The sequence below is a fragment of the Pseudorasbora parva genome, chromosome 17 (assembly GCF_024679245.1).
Source record: "Pseudorasbora parva isolate DD20220531a chromosome 17, ASM2467924v1, whole genome shotgun sequence".
NCBI lineage: Eukaryota > Metazoa > Chordata > Actinopteri > Cypriniformes > Gobionidae > Pseudorasbora > Pseudorasbora parva.
In genome coordinates, this window is record NC_090188.1 from 14,973,532 (window position 1) to 14,992,302 (window position 18,771).

The 18,771-nt window shown below is 37.2% G+C and overlaps 1 protein-coding gene and 4 non-coding genes across 7 annotated transcripts in view; 3 read left to right on the top strand and 2 right to left on the bottom strand.

Annotated features, from left to right (window-relative positions):
- The window catches only part of atrnl1a (attractin-like 1a), a 324,662-nt gene that overhangs the window by 55,599 nt on the left and 250,292 nt on the right, over window positions 1-18,771 (top strand). For all 3 annotated transcript variants that reach the window (XM_067421824.1, XM_067421822.1, XM_067421823.1), the window contains 4 exons: window positions 3,171-3,258; window positions 5,991-6,246; window positions 8,948-9,131; window positions 12,891-13,045. In XM_067421824.1, coding sequence (XP_067277925.1) covers window positions 3,171-3,258; window positions 5,991-6,246; window positions 8,948-9,131; window positions 12,891-13,045 — 683 coding nt within the window. The remainder of the gene's footprint in view (window positions 1-3,170; window positions 3,259-5,990; window positions 6,247-8,947; window positions 9,132-12,890; window positions 13,046-18,771) is intronic.
- Window positions 2,972-3,042, top strand: trnag-gcc (transfer RNA glycine (anticodon GCC)). The gene has a single exon. It is a non-coding gene; the product is annotated as a tRNA-Gly (tRNA).
- On the bottom strand, window positions 4,338-4,408 carry trnag-gcc (transfer RNA glycine (anticodon GCC)). The gene has a single exon. It is a non-coding gene; the product is annotated as a tRNA-Gly (tRNA).
- On the top strand, window positions 4,670-4,740 carry trnag-gcc (transfer RNA glycine (anticodon GCC)). The gene has a single exon. It is a non-coding gene; the product is annotated as a tRNA-Gly (tRNA).
- On the bottom strand, window positions 7,357-7,427 carry trnag-gcc (transfer RNA glycine (anticodon GCC)). Its single transcript has one exon. It is a non-coding gene; the product is annotated as a tRNA-Gly (tRNA).

Here is an 18,771-nt window from a genome sequence, read left to right on the forward strand (position 1 = left end):
CGTTATGTATGTGTGCAATGTATTTTTCCCCTCGGGGCTTGCCGTAGATAGGTTGGAGCATGCGCACTTGTTGTTTTGGAGTGTCGCGGGTTTTGGGGTTTTTCAGGTTGGTGATTTACATGTGTGACGGAGAATAATGGAAGGAATGTTCAGACGGCTGTCATTTTTTGTTTTTCTTATGTCAAAGTATTTTAGGCGAACACTGCACGAACGCTCGGTCACAAGAGCTTTTTTTTTTTCTGTTTTCAGTTATTTTCTTTTTCAAGGGCAGGCTACAGGAGCAGCATAGAGCCCTCTCTCGCGGCTATATGTTTATTCTTGTATGAATTCAATTTGATATATAAGTCGCACCTCACTATAAGTCGCAGGACCAGCCAAACTATGAAAAAAGTGCGACTTATAGTCCCATCTCAACAGCCAACACCCGGGCATCATTAGAGAGGCGTTGCACTTGCGTTGCTCGTGAACTGGAGCGCATCTCATCCTAATTTAACGAAACTCAGCGTAGGCCTCACAGACATGAAATTTATCTTAAAGCTTGAAAGTCTTTTAACAATTTAAAACGAAAAGAAATAGGCTACTCTCTGATTATGTAATCAATGATGTGCATTTCTTTCTATAGGCGCGTTCACTAGGGAGATGGCAGTCGTCAAATTAAACTAAAAATAACCCTGACGCACACTATGGTTAACCGAGTATTAACCGCTAAGGGCCTCGGTTAACGGTTAATGAAAAACTTGAAAACATGCAGCCCTATTTTTAATTTTGTGTTTGTGTTGTAACTATTGTTTATTCTGAAGCAATATTATCACCAGTGTTCAATCAGCTGTGACATATTTAAATCTGCATATTTGTGAATTTTTATTTTTTTATTGAATCATTTCAAATTTGTGATATTTTAAACTTTTATAAAGGGCATTTCCCCCCAAATCTTATTAAATATAGGCGATGCTTCAGGTTTCATTTTATATTGTTAAATTTGATCAACACATTAAATTAAATTAAGACACTATAAGGGCTGTTAACAATAAAATTAAATAATTTACACTGAACAATTACAACTGCATTAAATAATGTTTTGAGATTTGTAGTTTTGAATAGACAAAAAAGAAATGTTGGAAAGTATGTTTAAACATGAAACTAAACCTCCAGTAGGTGGCAGCAGGTGGCCATCTTAATGAGTCGTTCATTCAAACGATTCATTCAAACACTGAATCGTTCAGTAACACACTTGTTGCTGTGAGACGGTTCTGCTGTGTGTGAACGATTTTCGCTGCTGAAATCGAACAAAAGCACTCAATATTGCATCTAAAATGTAAGTAACTTTAAAGGGATTTTAAACAGACACGTTCAGTTTTTAATTGTAGTGTCTTCTCTAACTCCGTCACAGTAGTCAAGTTGGTGGCTTTGGGAATGGCCTCACAGGGCAGCGAAGCATTCTGGGAATTGTAGTCTTTCATCCCCATGGGACAAAAATACATTTTCTGTCTTTTCTCGGTCTAGGAGGCACCAAATTCAAAAATAATTTCACATTTCTACTACATTGATGACCCAGTTTAAATACAGATTCATCTTCCCAGCGCTGAAGTACCCCTTTAAGTGAATGTAAGTGAATGTTAATTTATTGTTTATGGAGCCGTCATATGAATTCAGTGTCATTTTCAGTCGTGATGGTATTCAGGAAACAGCTTAAACACTAGTGTTGTTATTTCTCCTCGAGAGGCTGCACAAGGGTTCAACAGCGCGACCTTGTTATCGTCCGTTCATTATATATTGTCCACCTCTATCGATCGCCACTTACACTAAACTAATGCACAGTCATTCTTGCATTTTGGTGATTTGCTAGTTATTTAGACTAGTTATGTCCGTCGGGCAAGTAAAATTATTTTTCACTTGTCCCAGACAAGCGGACAAGTGTTAATGTCGAGATTACAAAACTATTAAAGGGGTACTTCAGCGCTGGGAAGATGAATCTGTATTTAAACTGGGTCATCAATGCAGTAGAAAGGTGAAATTATTTTTGAATTTGGTGTCTTCTAGACTGAGAAAAGACAGAAAATGTATTTTTGTCTCATGGGGATGAAAGACTACAATTCCCAGAATGCTTCGCTGCCCTGTGAGGCCATTCCCAACACCACCAACTTCATTACTGTGACTGAGTTAGAGAAGACACTACAATTAAAAACTGAACGTGTCTGTTCAATATAATGAGTGAGTCACCGCGCGAGTATCACAGCCCTGAGCACTAACTGCACGAGTGATGAGAGCTGAGGTAATCGCGACTCGCGGCATACATTCACAACGCGAGTTCAGTCTGGCGCGTTTCAGTTCATGCATTTGCAAGCTTAACTTTCATAGAAATGAATTTGAGAAGTTAAAAGACTTACATTGCTCACCATAGCTCCGTTTAAATGATCCTGTCTGCAAGCTGAGCTCTCCCTGCCAGCTGAGTGTAATCTCCCATCCCCCAATGCCGGATTCAAAACATGCGGAAATGGCTCCCTCTGCTGGCTGTAGTCTTTAGCCTCTGGGCAAACATTCCTCCTATGATGCAAAAATCGTCATTTTGCATCATAGGAGGAATTTTTCCAGAAATAAAATGCATAAATCTCTTGTCTCAGGGAGATATGAGGGGGGAAAGCACAATAATTTGAATATTCTCGAGGGTTTCTACTGATACAAAGCCATATGCTAATCGCTGAAGTAACCCTTTAAGCAGCTCAACAGTTTTCAACATTAATGGTAATAAGATGGGAAAAACAAATGGGACTGTAATAATGGAATGTGTAGCTTAACTGAGCCTGCATCTCAATGTGCGTACTATCCATCCTATAGTATGTGACATTTGTATTCAATATTATTTAGGGCGGATACATTGGAATGTTAGTGTAAGAATATGGGAAATGTGTGTTTGTGTGTGCTGCCCCACATGAGTCATGACCAAGGGACCTTTCCAAGTTTTGTCATGTGAGCATTGGTGGTTCAGTGGTAGAATTCTCGCCTGCCACGCGGGAGGCCCGGGTTCGATTCCCGGCCAATGCAACAGTCCTTTTTCTTTTGTCAGTCTAAACAAAACAAAAATGCCGAATTTTATTGCAATATTTATTATTATAACTATTTGAACGGACACTTTTTCTTCCTTTCCTTAAAGTTCTTTGTCTGTTTTTCAGCTATAATCTAGAGAGCAGCACATGGGATGTGGTGCCAATCAATGGTGGCCCTCTGCAGCGCTATGGGCACTCTCTGGCTCTTCACAAGGTAAACCCTACTAATCTCTATACTTTGTATAACAATGCCTCAGTGAGGAATTTTAACTGTCTATTATTGATATGCAGAACAATTGATTTACAAATGAGAAGATTTGAACTTTGTGTTTAGCTACTTGTTTTTTTGGGATATTTTAATAATTTTGTAACAACAGTGCCCACTACTGTTTATTATTCCGAAATAATTTTAAAGTTCCTGCAATTCAAGTCAAGTCAAAATTTAATTTGTTCTGAGTTTTTCACATTACAGTTAAAATGTGTTAACAAATGTGTTTCACAGATAAACAACACAGATTTTTATAATATATATATCTTTTTTTTTTTTTTTAAAACAATAACTCCTTAGGCTTAGACCTTTCTAATGTATTTTAGTCATAAGCTGTCTGCATATTCATAGGTAACCCAGCAGTTTTTTTTTGTAAAATAAGTTTTCTGTAAAATATTACAAAATATTAATAATACTAATTAATAATAATAATAATGATTAGTATTAGTATTATATTGTTATATTTATTCTGACATACTCAATTTTTATTTGTAATTATGAAAATGTTATTGTAATTTTTGTATTTTTAGCAGTAATAATAATCATAATAATTATTGTTAGTCATATTAATATATAAACACAAAATATTATATACACACACTTTTCATTTGTAAAAAATATATAATAATAATAATCACATTTTAAATCGCAATTGCAATTTTACCCAGAATAACCGCAATTATATATTTTCCCCAAATCATGCAGCACTAAATACAGTATAATTACACTTTGCCATTAATGTGGTTGTAAGCAACTGAAAAAAGCACGAATGTCAGAGCATGTCAAAACTTCTAAAGGGCCCCAAAATAGCTCAGACTCCTGAGGGTTAAACCGGGTTTAAATGTTTTAGAAAAACAACTTCCTCTTTCCAGTTCTAACTCCATTTTTCTATTGTTCTTTCATGTACTTTATTCTTCCTGTTAAACAGACCGGCTGTCATAAAAGTTATAAAATAAACTAAGTATTAATTTTAATGTTACAATAAAGTACAATTTCATGTAGACTGACAAAAGAAAAAGGGCTGTTGCATTGGCCGGGAATCGAACCCGGGCCTCCCGCGTGGCAGGCGAGAATTCTACCACTGAACCACCAATGCTCACAAGACAGGGATAGGGTACATTCTGTGGTCATGTGGTGCGGTGCTAATGCACACGTGGCTTCTTAAATGCAATTACAGCAAGTCAGTCAATAGAGTTTTATAGAACAGGTCAGAGTTTTCAAATTGAAAAATGTTAAACGCACGAGAGAGCTTAAAAAAACAAGTGGGAGGGAACTAAAGGAATGTGTAGCGTAACTGAGAGTATGTGTGTGCGTGCGCACAGATGAGCAACAAGCCTCCCACATTCCTGAATTGTGAGCATTGGTGGTTCAGTGGTAGAATTCTCGCCTGCCACGCGGGAGGCCCGGGTTCGATTCCCGGCCAATGCAACAGTCCTTTTGTTTAGTCAGTCCAGACAAAACAAAAAAAACATTACTTTATTTTAACATTAAAATGCTTACTTGGCTTACAAGCCTGCCTGTTTAACAGACAGAATGAAGAACATAAAGGACCAACAGAAAAAGTGTAGTTAGGAAGGATCAGTTGTAGTTGTTTTTCTAACACATTTAAAAACATAGTTTAACACAGTTAATGCATCTGATCAAGTATCCATGGTTTTAATCCTAAAAATGGAACTTTAAAATAAATGTGTTGTTTTAAAAATGTATGCTGAAAACACTCTATCCAATGAGTTTTCCACTGCAGAAGGTTTGTTTTCTCCACCAGAGCTTGTGATATTGTCTGCAGATTTATAAAAATGTTTATTCTGTTAATGGTTTTAAAGATTTGCTCAGTCTGAATGAAATAAGCAGGAGCTTTCTCTCAGTCCACAGTGTAAACTAGTTTCACTGGGCTATTTTTAAACTGGGATAACTGCATGTGCAGCAGTTTAATGGACAACAAGACTTTTTCATTACGCATATAAACATAAACTTTCTCTCTCATTCACAGTGCACATTATATTTTAAATTAACTGCTTTCATTGTGGCAACAGGTCCCTGGCAAATGGACAAATTAAAATGATTGTTTTATCCAGAATACACAACTGTATTTTAATAAGCTGCCGTTTGGCAGATGTCTCTATTTTTCGTATAACTGCTGAATGCACTTTGATGATAGGAAAGCTGTAGCAAGGCAAGTGAATGTGCATTTGAGAGAGAGAGAGAGAGAGAGAGAGAGAGAGAGAGAGAGAGAGAGAGAGAGAGAGAGAGAGAGATTCAGAGTGAGAGTTCAGTCTGCATAATGAGATGGCCTTTCTCTTATGGTTTCATGAATCAAAAAGTGGATTTCTGCTTTTTTTCAAAAAGTGGCTTCACTGACCCCAAACTTGTGACCCAAAATTTTATAGTAATCTGCTCATAATCACAATAGTTGATAGCAGTAGTAAAGAGAGTAGTTGTCAGTAGTTTTATACTCAAGTCCGAGTCATGAAACAGCAGTGTAACTAGGCTTGTGTCTGTTCTCCATGGAGTCCTTTTTAGAGGCAGTGTATTGCTTGGCTGTTTACACAGGATAATATGGGCTCCTGTGATGCTAGGAAATTGGTGTCCAACTTTTGCTCAGCCTGAGATGATGTAACGCCACAAATGCTTGCACAGGATCTCATATCGTACTTATTTCACTTCTCTACATTTTGCAGGATGATATCTACATGTTTGGTGGGAAGCTGGAGGCAGGCTCCGGAAACGTAACCGATGAACTGTGGCTGTTTGATATACATAGCCGTTCCTGGTCCCTCAGGGCAGCCAGTCCTGTGCTGCAGGCCCAACACTTCGCTGTGGAAGGACATACTGCTCACATAGTGGACAATAGAAATGGAGAGCCCATCATGGTGGTGCTTTTTGGCTATTCACCAAGTTATAGCTACCTCAGCCACGTCCAGGAGTACAACATTCGTGAGTTCCAATATGTACCTGTTATTGAGAAAAATATTCCTCACATTATCTGATGGGGCATTCAAGTCTTGTCAGAAAGATTTTATTTACAAGTTAAATGCACATGAAGATCACCACAAAGTCGTAATAATGAGTGAGAAACTTTGAATTTTCTTTAAGCCCAATGTTTCCGAGGTGAATGAAAACCTAAAACAAAAACACACTGATGCACATTCTTTATTCGTCACTTTGTAGATTTAGAGTTATAAAATATTATTGAATTGCATGCCATCTTCCCAGACTTGAATGCAGCGTGAGTGTGTTGTTTCATGACAGTTTTAAGATTTATGTGTTGATGTCAATTTGACAAATGCAGACAGTGCCTCTGGCTTCCAGCAGATGGCAGTGTATTATAACGTTATAGGCACAGCACTTTAGTGAGGACATGGCCAGACTCATTAAAGTGAAGGTTCTCTTCTTTCAGTGGTGTTTTCTAGTCGTCTCACTCCACTCTCTGTCACAAACACACACCCACTCAAAGGCACACTCATGCTTTAGGTCATTAAGAAGTGGTAGTACCTGAACTGCACTGTCTGGGATTGAACAATGATTAATGTCTCTGAGCTCTGTTAAGACTCCACTTAAATCTTTCTTTCTTATGCTCTCGCTTTCCCCCACTCGCTTTTTCTCCATTCGTACTCTCTAAATGAATAAATGAGTTCATTAGAGCTGCTGAAAATGATGGCAATCGCACCACACTGTGTATCTGTGAACATAAAAAATGAGTGATGCAATATATGAAGAGAAGCTTTCCTAAACTTGAGATCGGTATAATTTCAGTGATGTAACAGGCCAGGATATGAAAGGCAGAGATCGCATATCCTCTGTTTCTGTAACACTTAGTCATGTGTAATATTTAAAGATGTTCTACCAGTGAGCACCTAACCTCGATCTTGAATTTAGACTAGCATATAAAATGTCAGCATGTTAGGTGTAGTTAGCAATGCAAAATTGTTTTAACATTTTGGTGTATTTAATATATTTAGTTTATTTCCCATTTTGTATGAAATGTAAATGTCACATGTTGTGTTGCCAAGAAACTCCCCCCCCCCCCCCCCCCCAAAACATTGTTGCATTGGCCGGGAATCGAACCCGGGCCTCCCGCGTGGCAGGCGAGAATTCTACCACTGAACCACCAATGCTCACATAACGAATTAATACTGCTGACACGTGCTCTTCCTCGACTGTTCCATTATAATTTCTATTTCAGTTCTTTCCACTCTGATTTTGACTGATTTCTTCTTTGATTTTTCTATCTGTCCCTCACTTTACTAACAAACTTACTCTGAGCGATTTTAATGGTCTTCCATGTTAGATATTTCAATAGACCATCACAATGCCAGGTTTTAAGCCTATGTGCATGTAAGCTCAAAATAGTTGTTATCAGTTAAACAGACTGAAGTATAGAAATTCTACATATAATTTTTAAACAAAACTGCATTGGTATCAGATTGGTATCGGTATCGGCCGATACTCAGAATTTTTTATATCGGATCGGTTCTGAAAAAAAAGGTATCCGTGTATCTCTATTATCTAAAGATCAAGCATAATAACAGAAACCATGAATAATCTTGGAGAGAGTTTCATCGTGTTGATGGTCGTAATTGAATGCTGAATGGAGAGTGACTGAGCCGCAGCGGAGGGAAGTATGCATTGAAGTGAACTTTAATTTAATGACTTAAATATTCATTTGTACTCACATTAAACTATGGAATGGCTTCAGAACATTTATAATATAGTGCACAAATCGTTGATGATGCTTTATAATGTTTTTGGGCCTTTTGTGGGGCATTAGGGCTTAACAATAACAGCATATTATATGCACAGTATCGGATTTGGATCGGTTCTGTCTGACCGATACCCGATCGGGCAAATAATGGCGGATCGGAGCTGATACCAATGCTGAGTATCGGATCAGTGCATCCTTAATCCAGTCCAATCTACTTATATAGCACAATATAACAACATGGTTGACCACAAGGCTGTACAATGTAATGAAATAAAATAAAAAGTTTTACAGAAAATAACCACAAATTTTGTAAAAACATCATTACACACCATTCAAGAAGAACTCAGACGAGTAACTACAGCGACAGCACCTTGATACTCACACCTGATCATATGCGCTAAGAAAGGCTTAATCTCAACAATCATTCTTAGTTGAGTAAAGCTAGCTTTGACAAACATTGCTCATTTGAAAATTTAATAATAATAATAATAACAACAATAATCTTGAATTAATACTGCTTTTGAAAAATGTTCTATCGTAAAACTTTTCTGTACTACATCTGTACATTTTAAAACTGTCCACTTTACACTGGATTTACCAGATTTTTTTTTACATGATTTAAAGAAACATGTTTTCCTTTTTACGCCTAAATCTATGTTCCTTTTTCAAAAGAAGCATTATTTTTTTAATTTTTTTTTTTACTTTCTCATGCTACCCTGCATCATATTGTTTGTATAAGTGTGATACTAGATACACTCCCTTTCAAAAGATTTGAATTGGTAAATATTTTATTCAGCAAGGACAAATTAAATTACATTTATAGTATTACAGTATTATAAGAAATGTTTCATGAGCATGAATTCAGCATATAAGAATGATTTCTGAATTATAATGTAACATATGCACTGAGGCTAACGTCTAACTTTATGTCAGGCTCTAACTCCTGGACGGTGGCAGAGACAAATGGGGCACTGGTGCAGGGAGGATATGGACACAGCAGCGTTTATGACAGCTCCTCACATTCCATATATGTCCATGGAGGATACAAAGCCCTCCCTGCCAACAAATATGGCCTAGTGGATCATTTATACCGCTATCAGGTCCACACGCACACCTGGTGAGTATCCACACTTTGTACGTTATACTCTTTAACTTTGCAGATGTGTGTAGCGTGCATGTGTATCATTGTGTGACTATGACTAACCATTTCAGCCTCTGCCCTCATAAAAACAACAATAAAAAAAACTAAACAAATATTTTTCATCCATACACAAATCAGACCCTTAGCGCACATGTGAGCAGGAATCACATCTTCTCTAAGCCGGTGAGTGTGCTGACCAAGACTTCCTGACATGTGTGAAATATGACAGTATTTACAAATAAGCTGTTAGTGACACTATAAATGATGCCAGCTTGCTGTTGCCAGGCTGAGTTCTTTGGTTTAGTCCAAGAGGACTGAATCCAACTTGCCAGACCTTTCACAGGCATTTTTACACATCTTTTACCTGTAAAACATTTTAAAGGAGTATAAAAAATATTATTTTCCCCCCATCATGTTGTTCCAAACTTGTAGGACTTTTTTTTCTGTGGAACACAGCATAAGATATTTAGAAAAATGGAAACAGAAACATTTTGTTTAAATACAAAGATTATATATATATATATAATGTTCCATAGTTAAAAATGCATTCATACAGGTTTGAAATGACATGATGAATAAATGATGATGATTTACATTTTTGGATAAACTGTCCCTTTAAAACACTAATTCCGTGGTTTTATATAAGTGTGCCAACCTGTTCAGGCTGGTCTATTGGCTGGTTTTAGAGGGGGAGAACTAAAGACCAGCTGGACCATACTGAGAGACCAGTTTAATCCATTTAATTAATCAATTTAATTAAGACCAGCTAATTGCCATTTAAACCAGCTATGGACCAGTTTAGGATGATTTAAGAGTTTTATTCAGCAAGTAAATGTAGACTTTATGCACCACTAGTTGCACCAAATAGAAAACTATTTTTGTTTTTTGTTTTGTTTTTAACACTGACAAGTTTACTTTCACCTGTCTTCTATTGCTAAGGCAAACAGGTAGTCCCACTCGAAACTCATCAATGTCACATCTGATCTGTCTGGTTGTTCATACAGATGGATTGTATCCTCTTTTGATGGATGCTACTGGTTGTGATTTTGTCAAGGTGTTAACGTTCAGTTTATTTGTTAAAAACAAATCCTCCGCTGACCCTGGTAGGCTATGCTTCATGATGGCACTGCTGGCACTGTTGGAGGATTACGGCAAGGGCAGAATAAGAAGAGAACAAGTTTTCATCTAAGGACATTATCAGCAAAACTGCATGAATTTGATTTGATTTGAAGTGTTTAAAGTTAACGAAATATTTGTAATGACCCTAAAATAACACTTTATTTATTTATCTTTTTATGGATATTTTGATATATTTATTCTACAACATAAAAAGGATATTGAATGATATTCAGCAATGTAATGTGTAAGGCACAAATGGCATTTATAGTCCGTATCTAATATTTTTCAATGTCTTACCTTTGACAGTGTTAAATATGGTGTCACGTGGATGGAATATGCATGCAAATGATATGCAGATGAGGTCATGCATTGAAAAACTAGGCCTTGTCAGCTCCATATATGGTGATTTCGGGGAGGAGACAGGGTGGAGAAGCACTACAGCACAATCTGCTGCTGGCTGTGATTTATATAGGGATTTTTGCACAGGTTCTGGTGCACGCATGGTTTTATAAATCTGAATTTTTTTTGTGCGTGCGCAAAATCTAGCTTTTGTACGTACGTACACTTTTAGGATGAAATCTATGAAAAGTTTTATTAATGAGACCCCGGGTCTATACATTTTTATTTTATTAAACAAACTAAATAGCCCTTATGTTATTTATTTTATTTACACAATGGCATGTCATTTCTGTCTCTACATGGTCACGTGTTTACAATTCTCCTGTGCACTATGTATTGCGTGTGATGCAGTACCCCCCCCCCCCCCCCCCACACACACACACACTCACACACAGACAGACAGACAGACAGACACGTGCACACAGGTGAGCACACTCCCACCAGCGGACATAGAGCTTTCACCTGAAAATATGTTGCGCCAGCCACCTTAAAAGCAGACAAAAATATGTGTTATTTAAATAAGTGGTGAAGATGCAACACTCGCTCTCATGGCTCTAGACTAGCAAATGCGACAATTTTTGGATAATGGGAGAGTTACAATTTCACAAGGTCGCATTGGTGCGAGTGCATAATGCTTTCGTGCTTTGGCTGGCAGCGAGCCAGACAGAGACGGATGCACTCAGCGCACTTGATGGCAGCTATTCATTGTTTTCAACCACATAAGGTTTATTTTACATTTAAATATACTAGCAAAACAATACATTTATAGTTGCAAAATACAGTGATGTCTATTGAAGCAGCAATAACCATTGACAACATTCATATCGGATACAAATTGTGTAAGTAACTATAAAGTTCTCCCACTTCTCCCACCAGCGGTGCAAATTGACATGACAACGCCTATCACGCTTAATAGATCAACTTACATTAAAATATATTTTTCAACAACAAAACACGCTCATTTACATGTATTTGAGAATCGGAATACCAGGTAGTTAATGACATAGCCAGCAAGTGTTGTGAATATTTTGAATAAAGAAGGAAAAACAAAATAATAGCGATAGCTCTGCCATGCAGTGCTATTGAGGCTGCGTGCGGTGTGTCATGTGAAGGGCAAGACACGTCATCATAGAAATATTACTTTAATAAAATAATAACACCCATGGCAATAATACTTTTGTTATATGTCATGTGTGATATGTTAGTAATGTTTTCTTTAAAATTTATGCTTATTGTAAGCAATGTTCAGATTTTTTTTTTTTGCAGATATCAAGCTTTTAGTCATGTCAATCTTTACATCAATGCAAACCAGCATATATAAATCAATAGAGCGATTCATCAACATGCAAGGTCATTATGATTAACATACAAACAAGGGTGCAACCAAATTGTAAGTCAGTGCGACAACTGAGTTACCTCCCACCCCAAAAAGCTGTAAACCTAGGGAAAACACTGTATGCTGCTGACGTAGTGTTAATAGTGCAGAACTTCCGAGTCGGCTAGCTTCTGCGTCAGCGTCACACATGGGGTGCTCATGTGAACAGCATCAGCCAATGGTAAGCCGATGTTCTGACATATTGCTTTGAAAAGTCTGTACTGTATTTACTACTGTATCAACAGTATAGGAGACTGACACAGACAGGTTTTTTTTTCACACAAAAAGTATTTTCGTCGCTATATAATTAAGATTGAACCATTGAGTCACATGGTGTATTTTAAACTTTCAAACTTATTTTTTTAAAGTTATTTCTACCTTTCTGGGACTTGAAAGTAGTAATTAAATTGTTATATACGTTGGGGTCAGAGAGCTTTTGGATTTCATCAAAAATATCTTTGTGTTCCAAAGATGAACAAAGGTTTTATGGGTTTGCAACAACATGAGGTTGAGTAATTAATGACAGAATTTTCATTTTTTGGTGAACTAACCCCTTAAGTCTTGTGAGACCTTACTCAATGTAAGGGTTCTTCCTGTGTTGCAATACAAGTTTTGTGAGTTTGTGATTGTGTGCACTAGTGCGCTTATGCGTACGTTTCTGTTTGTGTGAGTGTGAGTATGTAGGGTCTCTGTGGTGCCATATTACTGATGGCGTCCGTCTGCGTATCTGACCTAGCCTGTGGAGAGTGACCTTCAGACCAACTGTTACATCCCATGAGCTAAACACTCATGCACATGCTGCATTACAATAGCCAATGAGATGTGTGTTTGCTTCTCCCCAGGTTTATTCTGAAGGAAAGCAGCCTGGCAAGATACCTCCACTCCGCTGTGCTGATCAGTGGAGTTCTGCTGGTGTTCGGGGGAAACACTCATAATGACACCTCGCTCAGTAACGGAGCCAAATGCTTCTCCTCTGACTTCCTCTCCTATGACATAGGTATAGGCCACCTGTGATTCTCCCTTCTCTTATTGCACTAGCACTTTCTTAAAGGTCAAATGTGGAATTGCAAAAATAATGATTCTTGTCAAATTCCCAAATGAGATCTTCGGAAAAATAATAATAGTGCCTATGTTTGGACAGTTTTACACTTCAAATTTAATAAAGCTTTATAACATATGCTGCCAGCACACTTTGGATTCATTAACCATATATATTATGATTTATGACTCTTGAGTATTCATGGATCCAGTATTGTGAGATGCGCACTCAGCGGTGCAGTTACTGTAAATTGTTTAGTTCAAGCTGCTGCAGTGTGATATTACTGACAGTTCATTACAGAAAGCTGATAAGCCAGTGGAGGTCTACTGGAATGCACAGTTGAGTCATAATGGAATTTCCCAGAATATTGTCGACATACGCAAGCAAGACTCATACAGGATGCAGTGACTGCATGTGTGGTGTCTGTAATCAAATCTTTGGTGGTACCCTTTTGGAAGACCTCCCAGTGCAGAACCTTTAAATAGTCTACATACCACCTCATCAATGCTCTCACTTTTCACTTTTTGGAATTAAGCATCTGTGGCTCTCTTACAAAACCTAGGAAACTCTATATAGGCAGCATTTAAGGCATCAAATGGTCAAGATTCAAAACCTTTTTGAATGGTATAATTTGGCTCCCATCTAAGATTCCTTCTCTGGTCAAATTCTAAAGTCAATCCCAGAATGCATTGTGCTGGTCAGAAAAAAAAAAAGGTTTACAATAGGGTTGCACAAAATAGTTTTAGCATGTGCGATGTAGTATAGGGATCGTATTTGATCCGTGATCTGTACAGGCCAGCTGCCCCCTGGTTCAGAACCTATGTGATTTGCAGATAAATTGCAAGGTTTACCCATCATAGAGTTACAGTTTATCATTTGCTTGTGTTTTTAAGTCCTTTCAGTTTAAACATATAAGATGACTGGAACTTGCACAATGATTTGTGTTTGCTCACACAGAGCCGAATTCCCTTCTCTGCCTTATCTATTTGTGTTTGAACCAGGCCTGCAGCACTCCTGTAAATATCTGAAGCCTCCACGCCTCGATCACCCCCCAGGTGGCCGGTCCCAGTATAGTCACCTCTCCATGTTTTCTAATGGACGCGAGACAAACGAAACAATCAAATTACACTTCAAATATTTTTCCCCCAAAGTTAGTAGAGGCACTAACTGACTTTTTTGGGGATTTTTGGGAGCAGATTGGTGCTTTAGCTTTAATTTCTACATTTCCATAACTGTTAATTTCACACCAACTAATTCATTGTTCTGCATCTGTGAGAGTGTGGGTGGGCTTTTGATATCACGGCTGTACTTCCTGCTCTACTGCACAGACTCCAGTCCCGGAATCACTACTGCGCAGACTCGGTCTTAAGATGTCAGTGCTGTGTGGGGCGTCTGGAAGCTTCAACTCTTGTCAGTGGAAACAGAGAAAGTTATAATAATAATAATATAATTATTAATTAAGTTGCGTCGTCTTTATATATTTTTTCTAATGGTTAGTTTTTAACAAACATGCACACAAAATGTCTCGATGAGTTTTCTCGTAAATACAGTCAGAGAAAGAAAATGGATTACTTGTATTGTATACGTGCATTCATCTTAAAGGGACAGCAACCTAATATACCTGCAGCTGTTTGTGTCACCAAAGTTAATCAAACCACAAAAGAGAGAAAATCATTAATGTAGCTAAATATAAACTGTATTAATTATATGAATCATATTTAATTTATACAGTGATGGTGTTATTTTACATTTGATTATTGTAATGTCTGTACCTTATTACAGTTAATTTACCTGAAAAACATAAAGCACTACCTTATTTCATGGATATTTATGTTCTATTGTATTTATATATGCTTGTAATTTATTTTCTATGCATATGCACTACCCTACAAAATGACCAGAGTCATCTTAGTCCGTTTAATTCTTTACAAAAAAGAGCTTGACATTTTTTTTCACTAAAAAAATCAGGTGAAATCAGTGAAAAACTAAATATTTTCCTAAAATTGTGCATCCCTAGTGAACAAAGCTAACAAAATGTCAATTATGTCCCACACAACTTAAATGGCAACCTAGGCTCATTGGAAAAAACATGCCTCTACTTACATTTTTGCAAAACTTCAAAAACTTAAATATACATAAACTTCACTGCAGTTTCCAGCTCAAATGAACACTAGTGGCAATACAATCCCAACAAGTTTTATTTCTTTTTTACACAAATGATAATTACAGAAAAAGATTATCATCTCAATCAATAGTTATTTTCATACAGATCCTTGTACAAAATGTTGTAGTGCATGATTTGTATTTGATGTTTGCATCACATAACCAGCTCCTTATATATGGCTTTTTCTGATGTAGTAAACTTGCTTGTAATATTTTTTTTCTTTTTTTTTTTTTACAATATTGGTTAGGTTAAGGGTCAGGGTAGTGTAGGTGGTACGGTACATTCATTTCAAACGCAATAGAGCTTTGAACTTTTAGCGCCACATTTCTTTATCAATCATTTGCCAGAAAATATTGTCAGACTCGATTTTCAGGTAAAACACACTTAGCACCACTCGCTGGACATTTTACTGTAAAAGTGTTGCAAAATATGAAAGAAGTATCATTAAATGATTTTGCAGAAATGTCTCTACTCTTTTAGAGTGAGCCTAGGTTGCTGAATGATAAACAAAAAGTGGTGACACTTCATAAAAAAAGTGTATATGGCAACCATTGCAATTATGCAAGACCACTACTGCACAAGTAAAATGCTTACATCTACTTACAGAAATGTATTGATAAAGTTTAATATAATTATAAAGGGTATATCTTTTTTTCACAGTGTTTGTGCTGGCTATGTATTTTTATGCTTATTAGAGTATTACATTGTTAGCCAAACTCAAATAAAATCAATGGTAAGTCTATGGCGGTATTTGGCCTTAAAAGGTTGAGTTCAGGCAACCATCACAATTATTTACTTAAATCCATCATTAGAGACACTACATATAGGGATGACATTATCAATTATTTTATATGAATCAAATGGAACAAGGAACCACAAGAAAGTTGATTTAAAAGTTTTCTATTCAAGTTTAGTTCCAGTCATATTACATTACAATTCAGTACATCATATTCAACTAGAGAGAGAGAGAGAGAGAGAGAGAGAGAGAGATGCACTTCCTTGAATAACTTCCTACCTGGTTCCCCGTATATACTCTCAACAGCGCCTCCAGTGTCACAAGTCAAGTCTCTAGTGTGCTATTTGAGTTGCTGCCTTTAAAGAGTGTTGCAAAACTTTTACTTGTAATGTTATTTCTCAGTTAGTACATTGCCTTAAGCCCAACGTATACTTCAGTATTGACGTGAATGTTTGGTGTACAGCGGAACTCTTGAGTATATCAAAACATAGATAGAATAGTTTGACTCCGTAAATTTCCCTGAAGCTTCCACAGTCGTGCACCTCTTTCTTTGTGGATTTGATATTTCATCCATGACATTAGTTTTGATTTATATGCTGTTAAATGTTGGATGATCACATTAGCTTAATGGTGAGTAAGCAATCTTCTATCCACACCTTCTGGTTTACGCAGATAATCTTCTTTGATTGTTTTTTGTAAATGGAGATGCTGTGTTCTTTCAGAAGATGTGTAACAAGCACCCCCTACAGTATAAAAGTGAAAATATGGAAAACCAGATAAACTCAAAAAAATTACTGAAAATCTTGTCAGTGGCGGGGAATTAGACTCTTAACCTCCTTGCACAAGCGCTTGTCATCACAGATGCATATTGTCAGTGCCATCTCAAATAGTTTGATGTCATTTTTTTCTGTGTGTGCATAGTTTGAAAAATCAGGCTGTGCACGTATTGTGGTGACAAAAAAAAATTATACTTTGAGCTTTAGAAGACAGGTGCCCATTGCTCCAGTATTACAGATCATATGTAAACCTGTAAGCACACACACACAGCTGAGGGGCTGTTAGCGTAGCTATACAGGTAACCCCAGTATGACCTTTCTCAAGACAAGAACTCTGTGATGGATTACTTCTAAAACCTTTGACCTATGTGCTATAATGTCTGGTCATAGGCATCTGTCTGAGGGTATCTGGTGGTACACATTCATTTCTTCATACACTGAGTGGTGCTGTGTCAAGGAGCTTTTAAAAAGCATACAGAATCTATTTTGCTTATAGGTGTTGCAAGTTCACGAGAGTTTCTTCTGCAGAGTCAGGCACTATAAACTTTGACAACATTTTAAATAATAATTTGTAATGGGCTGATAAGGAGAACAAAGAGTGTGCATTGTTACATTGCACTTATCTTGAAATATTAAACACCAATTAACATACACAACTTTTTTTCTGCCATTCCTTGTAGCCAACAATGAATTTTATGACTGTTGTTTGATATTCTCTATGGCTTACATTGTCCCAGTGGAGAGCGGTGCGCACTATAAGTTTACTATGGCCTTTGGCAACTTTGGCTAATGTGGGTTTTTGAATGGGAGACTTTTACGAGGAATATCAGGGAATGATTTAAAGTATTCCTATCAGTGCTGACAGTAATATTTAGCCATCATTAAATCCTCATAAAAAGCAGTCGAATGCCAGCGGGCCAGATGGTGTATGTTATTTTATGAATCTTTTACAGTACCTTAGACAAGGAGGTTGTGGAGCCAAGTGAGAGTGAGAGAAAGGATGAGAGGAAGTGAGGGATTGTGTTCATTCTTAGTGAATTCCTCCCACAGTGTTTTCTACAGTAGACTGGCAACTATGACTTCCACCTGGCGCTTCTCTACGGCTACGTGCAGTGTTTTGCAGCTCAAGCAAGAGCTTGTGGACTAGTGGATCGTGCTGGTTTTGTTCTGATCTCAGGGAGCGGTCATTTTTGGCTTGGGTCTCGGTTGGCTCTGTGATCAGTCTTGGTCAGCACTTTGTCTGATTGCACAAGTTTGCTTGGACAGCCTTGACTGGCTTTACACGTTCTGGCTGCAAGTGTCTGTCCAAATATACATCACTACCACTAAAGCGCTGGCCCAAAATCTGCTCCACTCACTTAATTAATTAAAGTAGCAAATTAGACAATTTTCTAATCACCAGCAGGCTTCCTGGAAATTCTTGTGTACAATAGCTTCTGTTTTCCCTTTTGTGGATACAGAGGGCAACCTTTCCGACCTTCTGCAGTGAATGCGGTTTGTACTTAAATGACTGTTTATTGGACTGTTTGCATTGAGTGCACTCATTATGCTCTTTAAATTGCATTGCTTTGCAAACCAGATTTTCACTGCATCTGGCACTTTAAAGCCTCTGCAACACTGTAAACTGTTAAGTTTACTTTTACTGACAGAAAACCTGCAGAAACCGATTGCCTCAATTTACAAGCAAAGTAGTTAATCTCTTTTGTGTTGATAAAGCTTACTATTTTAGCCCTCTTTTTAAAACTGAAATTACCCAGAACAATTTGTCCCACAATTTTTTTTACCCGGAACTTCATTTAAAGTGAGGAAAATAAGTATTTGAACACCCTGCTATTTTGCAAGTTCTCCCACTTAGAATTCATGGAGGGGTCTGAAATTGTCGTCATAGGTGCATGTCTACTGTGAGAGACATAATATAAAAATAAAATCCAGAATTCACGATGTATGATTTTTAAAAACTATTTATTTGTATGATACAGCTGCAAATAAGTATTTGAACACCTGAGAA